At 57.3% G+C, this 14295-nt stretch overlaps 3 protein-coding genes and 1 non-coding gene across 6 annotated transcripts; 2 read left to right on the forward strand and 2 right to left on the reverse strand.

The window, feature by feature from the left end:
- Positions 1 to 150: 150 nt before the first annotated feature.
- Positions 151 to 275, reverse strand: LOC127390766 (small nucleolar RNA ACA64). The gene has a single exon (XR_007890949.1). It is a non-coding gene; the product is annotated as a small nucleolar RNA ACA64 (small nucleolar RNA).
- A 524-nt stretch (positions 276 to 799) lies between these two features.
- RPS2 (ribosomal protein S2) lies at positions 800 to 4098 on the forward strand. Its single transcript, XM_051631738.1, has 7 exons — positions 800 to 976; positions 1395 to 1484; positions 1868 to 1975; positions 2713 to 2886; positions 2978 to 3137; positions 3579 to 3670; positions 3975 to 4098. Exons 1-7 carry the CDS (start codon positions 821 to 823, stop codon positions 4053 to 4055), a joined length of 861 nt encoding a protein of 286 aa, XP_051487698.1. The 5' UTR covers positions 800 to 820; the 3' UTR covers positions 4056 to 4098.
- A 423-nt stretch (positions 4099 to 4521) lies between these two features.
- On the reverse strand, positions 4522 to 6055 carry NDUFB10 (NADH:ubiquinone oxidoreductase subunit B10). Its single transcript, XM_051631740.1, has 4 exons — positions 5861 to 6055; positions 5367 to 5505; positions 4869 to 5008; positions 4522 to 4732 (listed from the first exon to the last, which is right to left on the reverse strand). Exons 1-4 carry the CDS (start codon positions 6006 to 6008, stop codon positions 4629 to 4631), a joined length of 531 nt encoding a protein of 176 aa, XP_051487700.1. The 5' UTR covers positions 6009 to 6055; the 3' UTR covers positions 4522 to 4628.
- A 97-nt stretch (positions 6056 to 6152) lies between these two features.
- On the forward strand, positions 6153 to 14257 carry RPL3L (ribosomal protein L3 like). 3 transcript variants are annotated; one of them, XM_051631731.1, is made up of 10 exons: positions 6153 to 6262; positions 7270 to 7462; positions 8069 to 8237; positions 9098 to 9233; positions 10126 to 10312; positions 10834 to 10994; positions 11695 to 11796; positions 12442 to 12537; positions 12867 to 12986; positions 14144 to 14257. In XM_051631731.1, the coding sequence occupies exons 2-10, from the start codon at positions 7423 to 7425 to the stop codon at positions 14198 to 14200; spliced, it is 1068 nt and encodes a 355-aa protein (XP_051487691.1). In that variant the 5' UTR covers positions 6153 to 6262; positions 7270 to 7422; the 3' UTR covers positions 14201 to 14257. The 3 variants fall into 3 exon arrangements, with proteins under 3 accessions (XP_051487691.1, XP_051487690.1, XP_051487692.1); XM_051631730.1 differs by lacking the exon at positions 6153 to 6262 and adding an exon at positions 6295 to 6472; XM_051631732.1 differs by lacking the exon at positions 6153 to 6262 and adding an exon at positions 7007 to 7026.
- Positions 14258 to 14295: the final 38 nt, after the last annotated feature.

Here is a 14295-nt window from a genome sequence, read left to right on the forward strand (position 1 = left end):
ACGTCCCGGGGCTCCAGCCGCAGATCCCGGGCACCGCCGCACGTCCCGGGCACCGCCGCACGTCCCGGGCACCCGCCGCACGTCCCGGGCACCCGCCGCACCTGCCGGAGGAAGGGGAGCGCTGAGGAGCCGCCGCTCCCGGCACCGGGGGGCTGTGGGAACATGGGTTTCACTCCCCACGCAGCGCCGTGGGCAATAAGCTTGATGTTCCCTCTGCTGTCGGCACAGTTACCTCACCAGGGGCCACCGCAGACCCCCAGTGATTTTCAGACTGGGCCCTGCCCCGCACCTCAGCCGGGCCCCGCAGCCACGGCCCGGCGGGGCCTTCCCTCCTCCCGCAGGAGGCACCAGGACCCCTCCCCAGCAGGGACCCCCCCCCAGCACAGCCCCCTCCCGCCCCCCTCACCTCTCCTCAGACTGCGCGCCACGCGCCCGCGCGCCTCCCTATATCGGGTCTCGCTCGCACGCGCGCGGCTGCCGCGGGCCGTACCCGCCCCGCACCCTGCATACGCGGGCGGAAGCGGCCGTTCTGCACGGTAGAGCATTCCTCATTCAGCGCGCGGGGCTCTCGCGGCCGGGTGCTGCTCTCGCGAGGCTTCGCGGGTTATAAATTTCGAGCGGTGGAGCCTTTGGGCCTTCTACTCTGAGAGATCACGTAAGCGGCGCCGGCGGGGCGGGCGGGATGGCGGGGCGGCCTGCGCTCCATCCGCCCCCATCGGGGCCGCGCTCGGCCGTATCGGCCCTGCCCGGGCCCTGCCGGTTTCCACCGGGGTGGCGGCAGCGGTATCCCGGCTAACGCGCCCCTCTTTGGTTTTAGCAAATGGCGGACGACGCCGGTGCTGCGGGAGGTGCAGGAGCGGCCCGTGGGGGCTTCCGCGGCGGCTTCGGGACCGGGCTGCGGGGCCGCGGGCGCGGCCGTGGCAGGGGTCGAGGGAGAGGCCGCGGGGCTCGTGGAGGCAAGGCCGAAGATAAGGAAGTAAGTGGTTCCTGGGGGCTCTTTAGGGCCGTCCCGGGCGGGGGGAAGGCGGTGGAGCTGGGTGTGTGTGCGAGGGGATTGTGTCTGCTGCCAGCCTGAACGCTGGAGCAGAAAGGTTTGCGTTAGCGATCGGGAGCGAGTTCTTCAGTGTAAGGGTGGTGAGCCACAGGAACAGGCTGCCTAGGGGTGTTGTGGGGGCTCCATCCCTGCAGGTGTTCAGGGCCAGGTTGGATGGGGCTCTGAGCAGCCTGTTCCAGTGGGAGGTGTCCCTGCTTATGCAGGGGAGTTGGAACTCGGTGGTCTTTAAGGTCCTTTCTAACTCAAAAAATGCTGCGCTTCTGTGAAAGCGGACTGGTTCCCCTGGGCTGCTCCCAGGTGGTGCTGCCGCTGACCCTTTTCCCACCGATTTTCTTCCTAGTGGATTCCTGTCACCAAACTTGGTCGCCTGGTTAAGGATATGAAGATCAAGTCTCTTGAAGAGATCTATCTTTTTTCGCTTCCCATCAAGGTAAGTTTCTGTGAACACTTCATCTGCAGCAAGATCTGAGTCTGAATTGCAGAGCAGCAGCAGTTGCTTCCGGTAAATGAGTTAGTGGTGTTAATCATCAGGAGCTGAGGACTGATGCAGCTGCTGTGTGATGTGTTCTGCCGTGAGTGGGGATGGTGGCTCGTTTCTCAGGTGTTTCTGTAGCAGTTCTGCTCAATAGTAGAAAAAGTGGATTGTCTGGCAGGATAGAATAAGTTTATGCCTGCAAAGTTTAATGTAGTTAAGTTTCTGTAACAAAGTAAATGTGTATAAGGTTGTTCAACTTGAATTGGAGGAGCCTTCTGGCTGTGTTGTGTTTAAAAAGTGTGGCCTCCTGTGTCTGATGCAATGACTGACTCTTGCAGGAGTCAGAGATCATCGATTTCTTCCTGGGGTCTTCCTTGAAGGACGAGGTTCTGAAGATCATGCCTGTCCAGAAGCAGACCCGTGCTGGCCAGCGGACCAGGTTTAAGGTGGCCTTTTTTCTTCTTTCTGATGTTCAAAACCTGTGTGTTTTCTGCTGCTTTTTTGGTATCATGTTAATGAATTAGTATTTAAAGTGTCTTTTTTCTGTAGTGTTTAGTAGATGTTTTGATGTGGGGATCAGCTTGTGTAGCTTATAGAGTTACTGTTTTAGCTTGAGGACCCTGGTGATGTGTTCAGGTGTTACTGGAAACAGCCCTAGTGTGAAATGAAGGCACTCTTGCACAGTGATGTTTGCTACTTGGGGGCTGTGGTGGAGAGAGGAATCTCAGATGTAAAGAGGGAATGCTGCTTGGAGGTGATTGGGACTTTGGACCAGCATGAGGCTGTAGCAGGGATTTGGATCCTAGTTCTTCAGCTGTAACTGGTTTTGATTGAAGGGTGAGCACTAAGGGGAAAAAATCATAGAATCATGGAATGTTTTGGGTTGGAAGGGATCATCTAGTCCACGCCCCCTGCATGGGCAGGGACACATCCCACTAGAGCAGGTTGCTCCAAGCCCCATCCAATCTGCCCTTCAGCACTTCCAGCCACAGCTTCCCTGAGCAACCTTTAGCCAGTCTCACCACCCTCCAGGAAGAATTTCCCCCTCGTGTCTAACGTGGGGTTTCTTGAGCTGCAGCCGCTCACTGCACAGCACACACCTCGGGTGGCCTTGATGGGCTGTGCTGTGCTGGGTGCTCCTGAGCCCTGCAGCTCCCACTGAGAACTTCCCTTTCGACCCTAGGCTTTTGTTGCCATCGGGGACTACAATGGCCACGTTGGCCTGGGTGTGAAGTGCTCCAAAGAAGTCGCCACCGCCATTCGCGGGGCCATCATTCTGGCCAAGCTGTCCATCGTGCCGGTTCGACGAGGCTACTGGGGGAACAAGATTGGGAAGCCCCACACGGTGCCGTGCAAGGTGAGCGGGACGGGCTTGGGGTGTCACCCTGGGCCTGGGGGTTCATCCTGGGCTGGGTGGAGCTGGGAGCTGTAACCCTCCGTGTCTGCAGGTGACCGGCCGGTGCGGGTCTGTCCTGGTGCGCCTGATCCCGGCCCCCCGTGGCACCGGGATCGTCTCTGCCCCTGTCCCCAAGAAGCTGCTGATGATGGCTGGGATTGATGACTGCTACACCTCGGCCCGGGGCTGCACGGCCACCCTGGGCAACTTCGGTGAGCGATGGGGTTGTGTTGGAGCTGAGCTCCCTGTGCTGTTTGTCCTTGCCAGGAACACAATACACCTGTTTCTTTAGTATTTTTTAATCGGTGTCAAATCAAAAGCTGCCAGCAGCCCAGCAGAAGCAAAAGCTTCTGATCGCTTCTACAACACAGGTTCATCCTGCTGTGGGTGATCCTGAAGTTCTGTAGAAGTTAATGACAAGCTGTTGTGTTTTTACCTGGGCCTTGCAATCTCCCAATCTGCGCGGTTGCACTTGGTTGCCGTAGTGTGATTGTCGTAAATGGAGAGAGAGAGAAACCCGAGGGGTGTGAGTGCACCAGGGGACCCTGCCCTGGTCTCCCTGCTCCCTCCTCAACTCAACATTGAGCTGTGTGGGTGGGCACCACGGGTGGGCTTCTGTGGCCATGCTGTGCAACACCTGCCTCTGTCCCCAGCTAAAGCCACCTTTGATGCCATCTCCAAGACCTACAGTTACCTAACCCCTGACCTCTGGAAAGAGACTGTCTTCACCAAGTCTCCTTACCAGGTAAGAGATCAGATCCTGCCATTCCTGCCCTGGGGGGCTCCAGTCCTGTGCCCAAAGATCTGCATTTAGTAACAGCAGAGTTGCAGTCAGAGCCCTGCAGGGGGGGATCTTCCAGTGGGTGGTTTTGAGGAATACCTGAAAACAGCATTTTGTGGACCAAGGAAATAGGAAAGCTTTGAAATAGGAAGTAAAAATCAGTTGTATCTGAACGTTCCCAGCCCTCAAATACCTTGGAAACGGATGAAGTGCTGAGAAATCTGTGCTAAGAGTGGTTTAATATAATAAAATGTGTTTTTTTTCGCAGGAGTTCACTGATCATCTGGCCAAGACCCACACCAGAGTCTCGGTGCAGAGAACCCAGGCAGCTGCTGTGGCAACAACTTAAGTGGGTTTTGTACGAGACAATAAAGTGATGAGTGAACAAGAAATGGTGATTGGTTTGGTGGGGTGGTGAGTGGGGCAGGAAGGTGGATGAAATCTCTGCTGGGGATTTAAGCAGGGTCAGGTCTGTGGGCAGAGCCTACAGGTGTGCTGGATGGGATGAGATGTTGTGTTATACTGAGCCTTGGTAGTTATGGATGAACCCTAAATGGGGTCTGGAACCAGCCCTGGAGGTGGTGGTGTCCTTCAGCATGTAATCCTCACCCTGACTGAGGGAATTCTCTGCCAGGGCTGGGCAGAGCAGCTCCAGGAGTTGGTTCATGGAGGTGGGGGAGAGGGGAAACCCCATCCCCAGGCAGCCTGGGATGAGGGGCTGGCTGTGGTTCAGGGGATGGTGATGGTCATTGGAATTGAGAGGTGAATGCAGAGCTGGGAAGTGTTTGCAGATGTCCTCAAATAACGAGTCTAGATTCTGGTTGTACAGCACATGTCTGGGCTGCACATTTATTGTTGTCCTCACCAGCATCAGAGTTCAAAGAGGCAACGTGCAAGATCCAACCATGGACGTGTGAACGCTTCAGCTCTCAGAGGCATTTGCTTGTGCCTTCCTCTCTTCCATCATCCTGTGCTTCTGCTTCATCAGGCATGTCCTGGCATTCCCATGGGCACCGAGGTCACCATCTATAAAGCAAGGCAATGCCCGAGGTGCCCCTCACCAGCTGAACAGCACCAGGCCCTGCTCCCTGTGAAGCAGGGAGGTGGTTCTAGCCCCCTCCTTTCCCTGCTGCAGCAGATGTGCAGGCTGGTCCATACTCACATCTGTCCTGGTAGGCCTTGGTGACCTGTGCCAGCAGCTCCACCTCCTTGGCACAGTTCTGGAACTGGTTGGGCCCTTCCCTCTGCTTGCATGCACCTACCCTCTCTCGGATGATCTCCACGATTTCCTGATCAACCAGCCTGCAGGAAAGATGATGGTGTGAATGCAACCACAGCCAGGAGGTGACAGAAAAGCTGAGCCAAGGGCCAGTGACGCCCTGTGGAAGGTCAGCTCTGGGTTGTTGCAGGATCCTGTCCTGAAGAAGCCAGGCAGTGCAGGATGTGTCCTAACACCTCCCTGCCCAGCTCAGGGGTGCTGCAGGGCCAGCAGTGCTATCAAATGGTGGGCAGATGTGCTTCCTCAGCCCCCCAGATTCCATGAAAAGGTGAGTTCACACCAACTGCTGTGGTTCCCAGGGCTGGCTGACCAGATGATCAGCGCGTCCTGCTGTAGCCTCGCCCGGGGGGCAGCCAGGGGACATCCTGGGGACAGCCATACCTGTCCCTCCTCCACTGCGCCTCGGCCTCGAAGAAGCACAGGTAGTCTCCCTCCAGACACTCGCTCAGGTCGGGAACACGGCGGAACTTCTGGTGGTAATAGTAGTACCTGTTCTTGGCCTGCTGGCGCTCGATCCACTCTGCAGCGACAGCCCCCGGTCAGAACTCCGCCTGCAGCCGTGTTCCCTGCCCCTCCGTCCTTGTCTGTGCCCCGCGTCCCTGTTCCTCTGCGCTGTGTCCGTGTCCCCCCGTGTCCCCCCGTGTCCCCCCGTGTCCGTGTCCCCCCGTGTCCGTGTCCCCCGTGTCCGTGCTGTGTCCTTGTCTCTGCCCCGCGTCCCCGTGTTTCTCCCTCTGCCCGCGCTGTGTTGACGCGTGTCCCATCTCCCGGGGCCTGGCCCGCTGGCCGTGCCCCTCCGCCCGCGTCCCCGTTCCGCACCGCCGTCCCGGGGCCCGGCTCCCGCAGCCGCCGCGCACCGCTCCCGGGCCCGCCACTACCTCGGACGAAAGTGACGGGCGCGTCGACGACGTAGTTGAAGACGGTCTGGAAGATGTTAACCGGGTTGGGCACCGACGTGATCCTGTCGGAGACGGGGGTGCGGGTCGGCGGCACCTTGTAGGCCTCCCAGTCGCGGTCCTCCGGCATGGCGGCGGGCGGGCGGGCAAGATGGCGGCACCTCCCTCCCCCCCGCGCGGGCAGAGGGCGCCGCGCATGCGCCGCGCCCCGAGGCATGCCGGGAGCTGTAGTCCCCGGGCGGGCCCGCCGCCCGCGCCTCGGGCCGTTCCTGCGGGAGCCGCGTGCGGGCGCGGGGGAGCCCCTCGCTCTGCGGGCGGGGGGGCCCCTCGGGAGGCTGTTCCCACCGCTGCCACCCGCGGGGGAGCGGGTCGGGAGGATGAGGTGTAAGCTGAGACGCCCCCGCTGACCTTCCTCACCCCGCAGCCGGCCTGGCCGACCCGCCCGCCTGGCCGGGCACCAGGGGAATGTGGCGGGGGGTGAAGCGAGCGGCTAAATTTGCGCCTGCAGCCCGAAAAGCCATCTTAAGTGTCAGAGGCGGGAGGCACTGGGTGACGGGCTCTGTCTGCCGCTGGCCGGGCTGAAGACCAGCCATGGTTTGTAGCGCTGGGCTGCGCTGCCCGCCTGGGGTGCGGGGCTGCGGGGGGTCCGGCTCGGGCTGCGGAGGCTCGGCGGGAGGAGCCGGCAGCTGCTGGGGCTGCGCCGGGCCGGGAGGGAGAGGAGCAGGACACGGATCTCGCCCTGCGCTGCCCGGGCCTGCCCCAGCTCCCCCGCCTGCAAACCTGCCGTGTGAGAACTGCTGCAGGGCCCTGAAGGGCTGTTGCTTTTCCTCTGCCTGGCTCAGCATGACCTTGCCGTTGGGGTTTATGTATTTAGCTCTTCTAATTTGGTTGTCAAGGTGCACGCTTCACCTGCGCGTGTTCTTGTTCCCGATTCCTTTGGGCTTCCTTCCCCTCCTGCTCGTGAGCTGCGCTCGCTTGGTGCCCTTTGCCTTCGTGACACCAAGCCCAGGAGTTCTGAGCAGGCCCCTGCTGGTGTTGCAGGGTACAAAATAAAGTCGTTATAATTAACATCACAGTAGGGCAGACCTATTACAGAACGTATTTCTCCTTCAAAGGCCTCAAGCAGAAGGAGGAAGATCACATTGAAGGTGTGTTTTTTTTTAGTTAATAGGCATAATTTGTCCAGAAACTTCCTAAATCCTTCAATGAACGTGACAGAAGCTTAAAAAAATCTCTTTTTATGAGCTTCTTTTTCTCATGTTGGAGTTGAGGAAGAGCCTTCCAGCAGTCACTGATGATAAAGGGGAGATTTCCTGTTGTGCTGACATGTTTCCTGACGTGTTCTGGGACCTGAGAGTGGGGCTGATCTCTTTTGTTCTTCCTCCCCGCAGTCCCACCGCAAGTTCTCTGCTCCCAGGCACGGCCACCTGGGCTTCCTCCCGCACAAGAGGAGCCGCCGCCACCGCGGGAAGGTGAAGGCCTGGCCCAAGGATGATCCCAGCAAACCAGTCCACCTGACAGCTTTCCTGGGCTACAAAGCTGGCATGACACACACTGTGCGGGAGGTGCACAGGCCTGGGCTCAGTAAGGCTTGGCTGATGGAAGCAGGGAGCCACATCCAGGAGGGAAATGTGGGAGTGGACTTGGTGGTAGGACAGGCTGCTCTTGGGAATGGGCAGTGGAGCACAAAGCTGCCAGGCTGGCTCCTGGAATGCCATCCAGATCTTGGGTGGCCAAAGGCCACCTCACAGCCAGCCTGAGCTGAGTCTGGGGGTTCCTGGGAAGCCCCCACACTGGGATGGTGATGGTGGTTGGTTGGGTCCTGCTGGGAGAAGTACCCTGCAGAGCAACTACCTGACACATCCTGGGTTTGGGGTGTCTTGCTGGGGAAGTTCATAGCATTACCCTCTGGAATGCCCACAGGACTGGGGCCAGACTCCAGGCTGGATTGCTTCCCTCAGCCCGGGCAGGTGAAAGTGTGCAGGGTCTGACCTGTGCAGTGGCTGGGGATGGAACCCTGCACGGTCCTCCAGCAGGTGGGAGATGGAAGGGTCGAGGGTGGCTGGGAGAGCAGAGGGTGACCTTGTCCCCACCACAATCCTTGCTCCAATGGCGCAGGCCACAAATGGCTCCAGGGACTGATGTGGCCCCAGAGGATGCTGAGCACCCTTTCTTTTTGCTGTCTTGCAGAGGTCTCCAAAAGGGAGGAGGTGGAGGCCGTGACCATCATTGAGACCCCCCCGATGGTGGTGGTGGGAGTTGTGGGGTACGTAGAAACACCCAAGGGCTTGAGGAATTTCAAGACTGTTTTTGCTGAGCACATCAGCGACGAGTGTCGCCGGCGCTTCTACAAGAACTGGTGGGTGCCCCCCGGGGCTGGGGGGGTCCCTGGGGCTCTGCAGGGGGGGGAGCCCCTCATGGGTTGTCCCCACAGGCTCTCCATGGTGCCCTGCCACTGCAAACGGCTCAGCTACCAGCTGGCTCTGGGGTGGAGGGAAACTGCTGTTTACTTAGTCATGCAAGCAGCTTGATGCTGGGAATCCACATATGCGTATGCAAATTTATTCTAATAGCTGAACTAAGCTCTCTGCACAGTATCAGATGGCAGCACAGGCTACGGGTTCGTTTTCCTTCGTGTGGGTCGAGCCCATCTCTGCCTCATTAAACTGTGATCCAGGAGCTGAGGCACCAAATGAGGGGCATCAAGCCAGACTTGTCAGGGGAAAAACTGATGCAGGATGTGACCCCTGGCCCGTGTAAACTTCAACACCCCCGAATCCCACACCAGCAGGGAGGAAAATGGAAACATGAGTTTGGTAACTGTAGGAACCGTGTCTCCTGCAGCAGCACCGTTGAGATCCACCCACCACATGCCTCTGATCCCTGCTGGGGGCTGTTTTCTCCTCTCCCCACTCCAGCTCTGAATTTTGGGCTTGTATTTGGGTGGCGCTCAGCCAGTCAGTGGGAGACAACTGGAATCCTCATGCAAAAAGGCTTGAATTACCAGCACTTTTCACAGCTGATTATTCACTTTCCTCTTCCCCTCCTCAGAGTCCTGTGTTGTGGCCCTGACAGTCAGGTGAGGTTCAGGTGCCCACAGGTTCCTTGTGCCCCCTGAGAAGTGCCTGGCAAGGTGATCTGTCCCCCCACATTGTCTCAGGGAAGTGCAGAAACCCTTCACTGTTCAGCTCTGCTGGATGGGAAACACTTTTGTTGCAGGCACAAGAGCAAGAAGAAGGCCTTCACCAAGTACTGCAAGAAGTGGCAGGATGAGGATGGCAAAAGGCAGCTGGAGAAGGACTTTGCCATGATGAAGAAGTACTGCAAGGTCATCCGTGTCATTGCACACACGCAGGTCAGAGCCTGCCCTGGGGGTGGGCACGAGGGGCTGGGGGCTTCCACAGCTCAGGAGCCTGGTGAGGGGGTGGGAGCAGGGATGATGGGGTGGTCTTGCGGGAGTCACAGGAGGCTGAGCAGGCAGACACCAGGTGGAGGGTGTGGAACAGGGTGTGCAGGTGATGGGAGGTGCTGGCTGGCCTTTCCAGCTGCCTCCTGGCACCAACCTTGGCCCTTGGAGGTTGGTGGAGGGGGCTGTGGCACACAGGGGAGCCCCCACACGCCGTGGAGCAGAGCAGGCTGTGCACAGAGGCTCAGCAGGGGGTGAGCCCTGTGTCAGTGAGGGACCGTAGGCCCCATGATCACCTCAAATTAGCAACTGGTGTCACATGTTTGGGCTAAAATAACCCAGGGGCTGGCGCGGTTCTGCCAGGTGCTGATGGCTGGGTATGCAGGGACCATTTTTGTGCTGGACCTTGGAGCTAATGGCTGCTTTGGAGTCTGGGGCAGAGCTAAGCTGGTTCAAGGCTTTACTTGTGGCTGGCATGGACCCTCAGAGCCTTGCTGTGGCATTTGGCAAAGGCTTTGCATAAGGAGCTGGGATGGAAGGGAGCAGAGGGACCTCTTGATGACAACTAGGAATAACTGCTCAGTCTGAAAGCAGGGGTGGAGCATGACCAAAGGGAAGATGCTGGCTTCTGCCTGGATTGAGAGCACTGGGAGACAGGGTGGTTGAGGACAAGGAGTTGTGTCTGAGAGATAATGTTGGTGTGCTGAGAGGGGAGGTGAAGAGCTGGTCCTGCTCTCACCCCCTAAGCCCCTCACCAGTGGTGGGTGATGCAGCCCTGGCCTCATCTTCGTGCCTGGGAGGGGAGAGGCAACATTTTTCCCTAACCTGCTGTCTGATGCAGATGAAGCTGCTCCCGCTGCGGCAGAAGAAAGCCCACGTGATGGAGATCCAGCTGAATGGTGGGACAGTGGCTGAAAAGATTGACTGGGTCCGTGAGAGGCTGGAGAAGCAGGTCTCTGTGCACAATGTCTTCAGCCAAAATGAGATGATCGATGTCATTGGCGTGACCAAGGGGCATGGGATGAAAGGTACAGAGCAGGGAGACCCTTGCTTGGTTCTGTCTTTCTGACACTGCCCATAAGGTAGTGCTGGAGGGAAAGAGTGTTAGCCATGGTGAGAACTCACCAACTTATTCTATAGGGGGTAGCAAAGAGCTTCTGAACGTCACCCATGACATGCAGTTCCACTGTAGCAGAGCTGGTTTGGTTCATCTCAGTGGAGGTGGTGTCTGCTCTGCCCAGAGCCCTCCCAGGAGGCTCAGAGGCACCGTCAGCACATCAGCCATTGCACTTCTCACAAACCCCACCTGTGTGGGGCTGTGGGTGTTTCTGTGCCTGTGCATGGATGTGCTCAGATGGCAGCACAGTCTGATGGGACCCCTGGGAAGTGAGAACCACTCTCTGCTCTGCCCTGTCGCGGTGCTGACAGCTCTTGGTCTCCTTCCAACGCGGTGTCTTCTGAGAAATTCCAAAAAATGCTGAGACCTTCCCCTTTCCCCAGCCCTGAATCTCCCTGGTGTCCTCACAGCCCTGTCTGGTCACACTTGCAGGGGTGACAAGCCGCTGGCACACCAAGAAGCTCCCCAGGAAGACACACAAGGGCCTGCGCAAAGTTGCCTGCATCGGCGCCTGGCACCCGTCCCGGGTTGGCTACTCCATTGCCCGGGCTGGCCAGAAGGGCTATCACCACCGCACCGAGCTCAACAAGAAGGTACAGCCAGCCCAGGTGGGCTCCCTCAGAGCCCTGCTGCACCTGCCTGCCTTCCTCCCCCCCCGTCGCCATCCTCTTGGCATGGTGGCCTCTCTCCTGCTCAGATGTTTCCTTAGAGATCCGCAGTGCTGCTCGTCTCCGTATCTTTCCCTCTTGTTCCCTCTTCAAGGGACCACACCTGGAGTACTGTGTCCAGCTCTGGAGTCCTCAACACAAGAGGGACATGGATATGTTGGAATGAGTCCAGAGAAGGGCCACAAAAATGATTCAAGGGCTGGAGCAGCTCTGCTCTGGAGACAGGCTGGGAGAGTTGGGGTGTTCAGCCTGGAGAAGAGAAGGCTCCAGGGAGACCTTAGAGCACCTTCCAGTGCCTGAAGGGGCTGCAGGAAAGCTGAGGAGGGGCTTTTTACGAGGGCTTGTAATGAGAGGACGAGGGACAATGGCCTTAAACTAGAGCAGGGGAGATTTGGGTGAGACATTAGGAAGAAGTTCTTTCCTATGAGTGTGGTGGGTCACTGGAACGGGTTGCCCAGAGAGGTGGTGGAGGCCCCATCCCTGGAGACATTCAAGGTCAGGTTTGATGGGGCTCTGGGCAATCTGATCTAGTTGAAAAGGTCCCTGTGCACTGCAGGAGGGGCTGGACTAGATGGCCTTTAAAGGAAAGGGTTAAGTCACCCTCTGGATCCCTTTCTGCTCCTAGATTTACCGCATCGGGCATGGGATCCACGTGCAGGATGGGAAGGTGGTGAGGAACAACGCCTCGACGCACTACGACGTGACGGAGAAGACCATCACACCTCTGGTGAGGGCTGAGGGGCAGCAGGGCTGTGCCTGGGCAGGGCTGTGGGCAGCTGAGGCAGGGAAATAATTCCCAGGCTGGAGGCAGCTGCAGGGAAGTGATTTGAAGGACGTTCACTGAAAGAAGCCCAGCGATTCCTCTCCTCATGTTTTGGAGACAGATAAACCACTGCTGTGAGGTGGCTTTTTTAGGCCCATTTGTAGACCCAGACATACAACTTCTCAGCTGAAACTTGGGCAGGAACTGAGAATTTCATTTAAAAAGAAAAAGAAGTATAAGTGACATGGATAATATGATACTTAACAGATCAGTGTTTGTTACTTGGTTTAAAACTTTGCTCTTGCTTATTAAAAACTGTTAACCTGGGAGTCGAGCCAGCTCTGCTCCCTGTTCATCCTCAGCCTCCAGGGAAGGAGGCAGGATTGCTTGTTCCCCGGCTCACACAGGGTGCTGCTTGGGTGGGATCATGCTGTCAGCAGGGCTGATGGGCTCTGGTGGTCCTGAGCAGGCCACCTGAGGGGTGCCAAGTGTTGTTAGCTGGCAGAATGGCCAGGACCTGCCTTCTTCCCTGGAAAATGCCACCTGTGGACACATCTGCTCCCACCCAGCTCCTCTGCCTGCCAACCCTCTCTCTGCCTCTCCCCACAGGGTGGCTTTCCTCACTATGGGGAGGTCAACAACGACTTCCTCATGCTGAAGGGCTGTGTGATGGGCACCAAGAAGCGTGTGCTCACCCTGCGCAAGGTGAGGGACGGGCTGCAGCTCTCCAGAGGGGGATTCCCTACCTGGAGAACACCACTGCCTCCAGCTGCTGGGGCAGGGAAACTGGTTGGGTCCTTGGTGCTGTGTTACAGAGGGCATGTGGCACAGGGGTGTGTTGCTCAGTGGGATGCTTGCAGATGGGTGGTGGTGGGTGCACTCTGTCTGGAGACTGAAGCTGCAGGCCTTGAAGGGCTGTCATGGGGGGCCTGGAAATGGAAACGATGGCCACTAACAGAGTGAGGGGACACAAAAGGCCAGGCGAAGAGCAGGCTGATTTCAGAGCCTGGTGCACTGTGACTCCTCTTTTCCAGTCCCTCCTGGTGCACACAAGTCGCCGGTCTCAGGAAGTCATTGAGCTCAAATTCATTGACACCACTTCCAAGTTTGGCCACGGCCGCTTCCAGACAGCTCAGGAGAAGAGGGCCTTCATGGTGAGTTATTTCCAGATCATGGGCCACACTTGCAGCAGGGGCTGAAGCAACTGCCTGACTCCAAACAAGCATCTGCTTCTTGATACAACAGCAGCCAAGTGAGTGATTGGGACCCTCTTGCCTAAAAGCCAGGCATGAATTCAGTTCACACAGCAGATACTGTGCTAAGGAGGAAGATGATGGTTCTGTGAGTGATCCAAGACAATCCAGCTAGCAAATAATATTCCATATGGCCAAGCAGTTTCCACTCACCACGGGATGTTTTAAACAAGCAGTTAACTTGGCAGGCACTGCCTTGGACATATGGTCCCTTTCACTCATAATTGTGCTCTTCTTTGATTTGTTTGGAGTGATTTATAACTTTAATGTTCTTAAGAGGAAAAGGTTGGGTCAAATTCAGACACCAAGTTGCAATCCTTTTGTCAGGAAGCCTTCAAAAAGGCCAAGCTGCAGGTTTGTCTTAAATCTGGGAGGGGAAAAAAAAAAAATCAAGTAAACCCAAACCAAGCAGAGTTTCTTGAATAGGTTTGCAACTGACAGCAGGCTGGTGAGTCAGGCTAAATGTGAAACTGAGGAAGTGTTAAGAAAGCCAGGCCTTCAGCTAGCAGAAATGAAAGAAACAACTGCCTGGATACCACACAGACATGAGCTGTGTCTGGATCTGGCCTGTCAGCTGGAAATCCCATCTGAAAGTGGCTCAGGCTCCTTAGCCCGGGCAGGGGGATTGCCCTTTGCAGAGCTCTTTAGAGGTTAAGCTGTTTTCCTTTATGTCAGTGTCAGGAGCTTGTTCTGTCTTCTGCTGTTGCTGCAAGTCCTGAGTAGCTGTGATGTGGATCTTGGTGACAGGAGGTGGACTCACCAGGCTGCAGATGTGGTCTTTGCTCCTCTCTACATGTCCTGACTGCTGGCCAGCCTGTCTGGCTCCCAGCAGGTCACTTCTTGCCACTTTCTGGCTGGTTTTTTGCTGTCTGGAGGCACAAACCCTTTGTGCAAGGGCCGTGACATCCCACTCCTGATTCCTGCAGGAGGAGGCCCTGGGGTGGCTGGGGAATGGTGGCACAGAGACCAGGAGCAGTCTAGCATGGCAGAAAGTACAGAGGCAGCCTTGTAGGCCAGGTCTGGCTGCCACTAACACTCTCCTCTCTGCTCTCTTCCAGGGCCCCCAGAAGAAACATTTGGTGAAAGAGAAGCCAGGAGTGCAGGAAGAGCTGTAAGGGCTGATATGCAAGGGTTCCTACCTGGGCACCTTCAATAAAAGCCTTCAAGCTGTGCCTGCTGCCTGGCTTCCTTCTGCAGGGGGGCCCTCGCC

The sequence above is a fragment of the Apus apus genome, chromosome 14 (assembly GCF_020740795.1).
Source record: "Apus apus isolate bApuApu2 chromosome 14, bApuApu2.pri.cur, whole genome shotgun sequence".
Lineage (NCBI taxonomy): Eukaryota > Metazoa > Chordata > Aves > Apodiformes > Apodidae > Apus > Apus apus.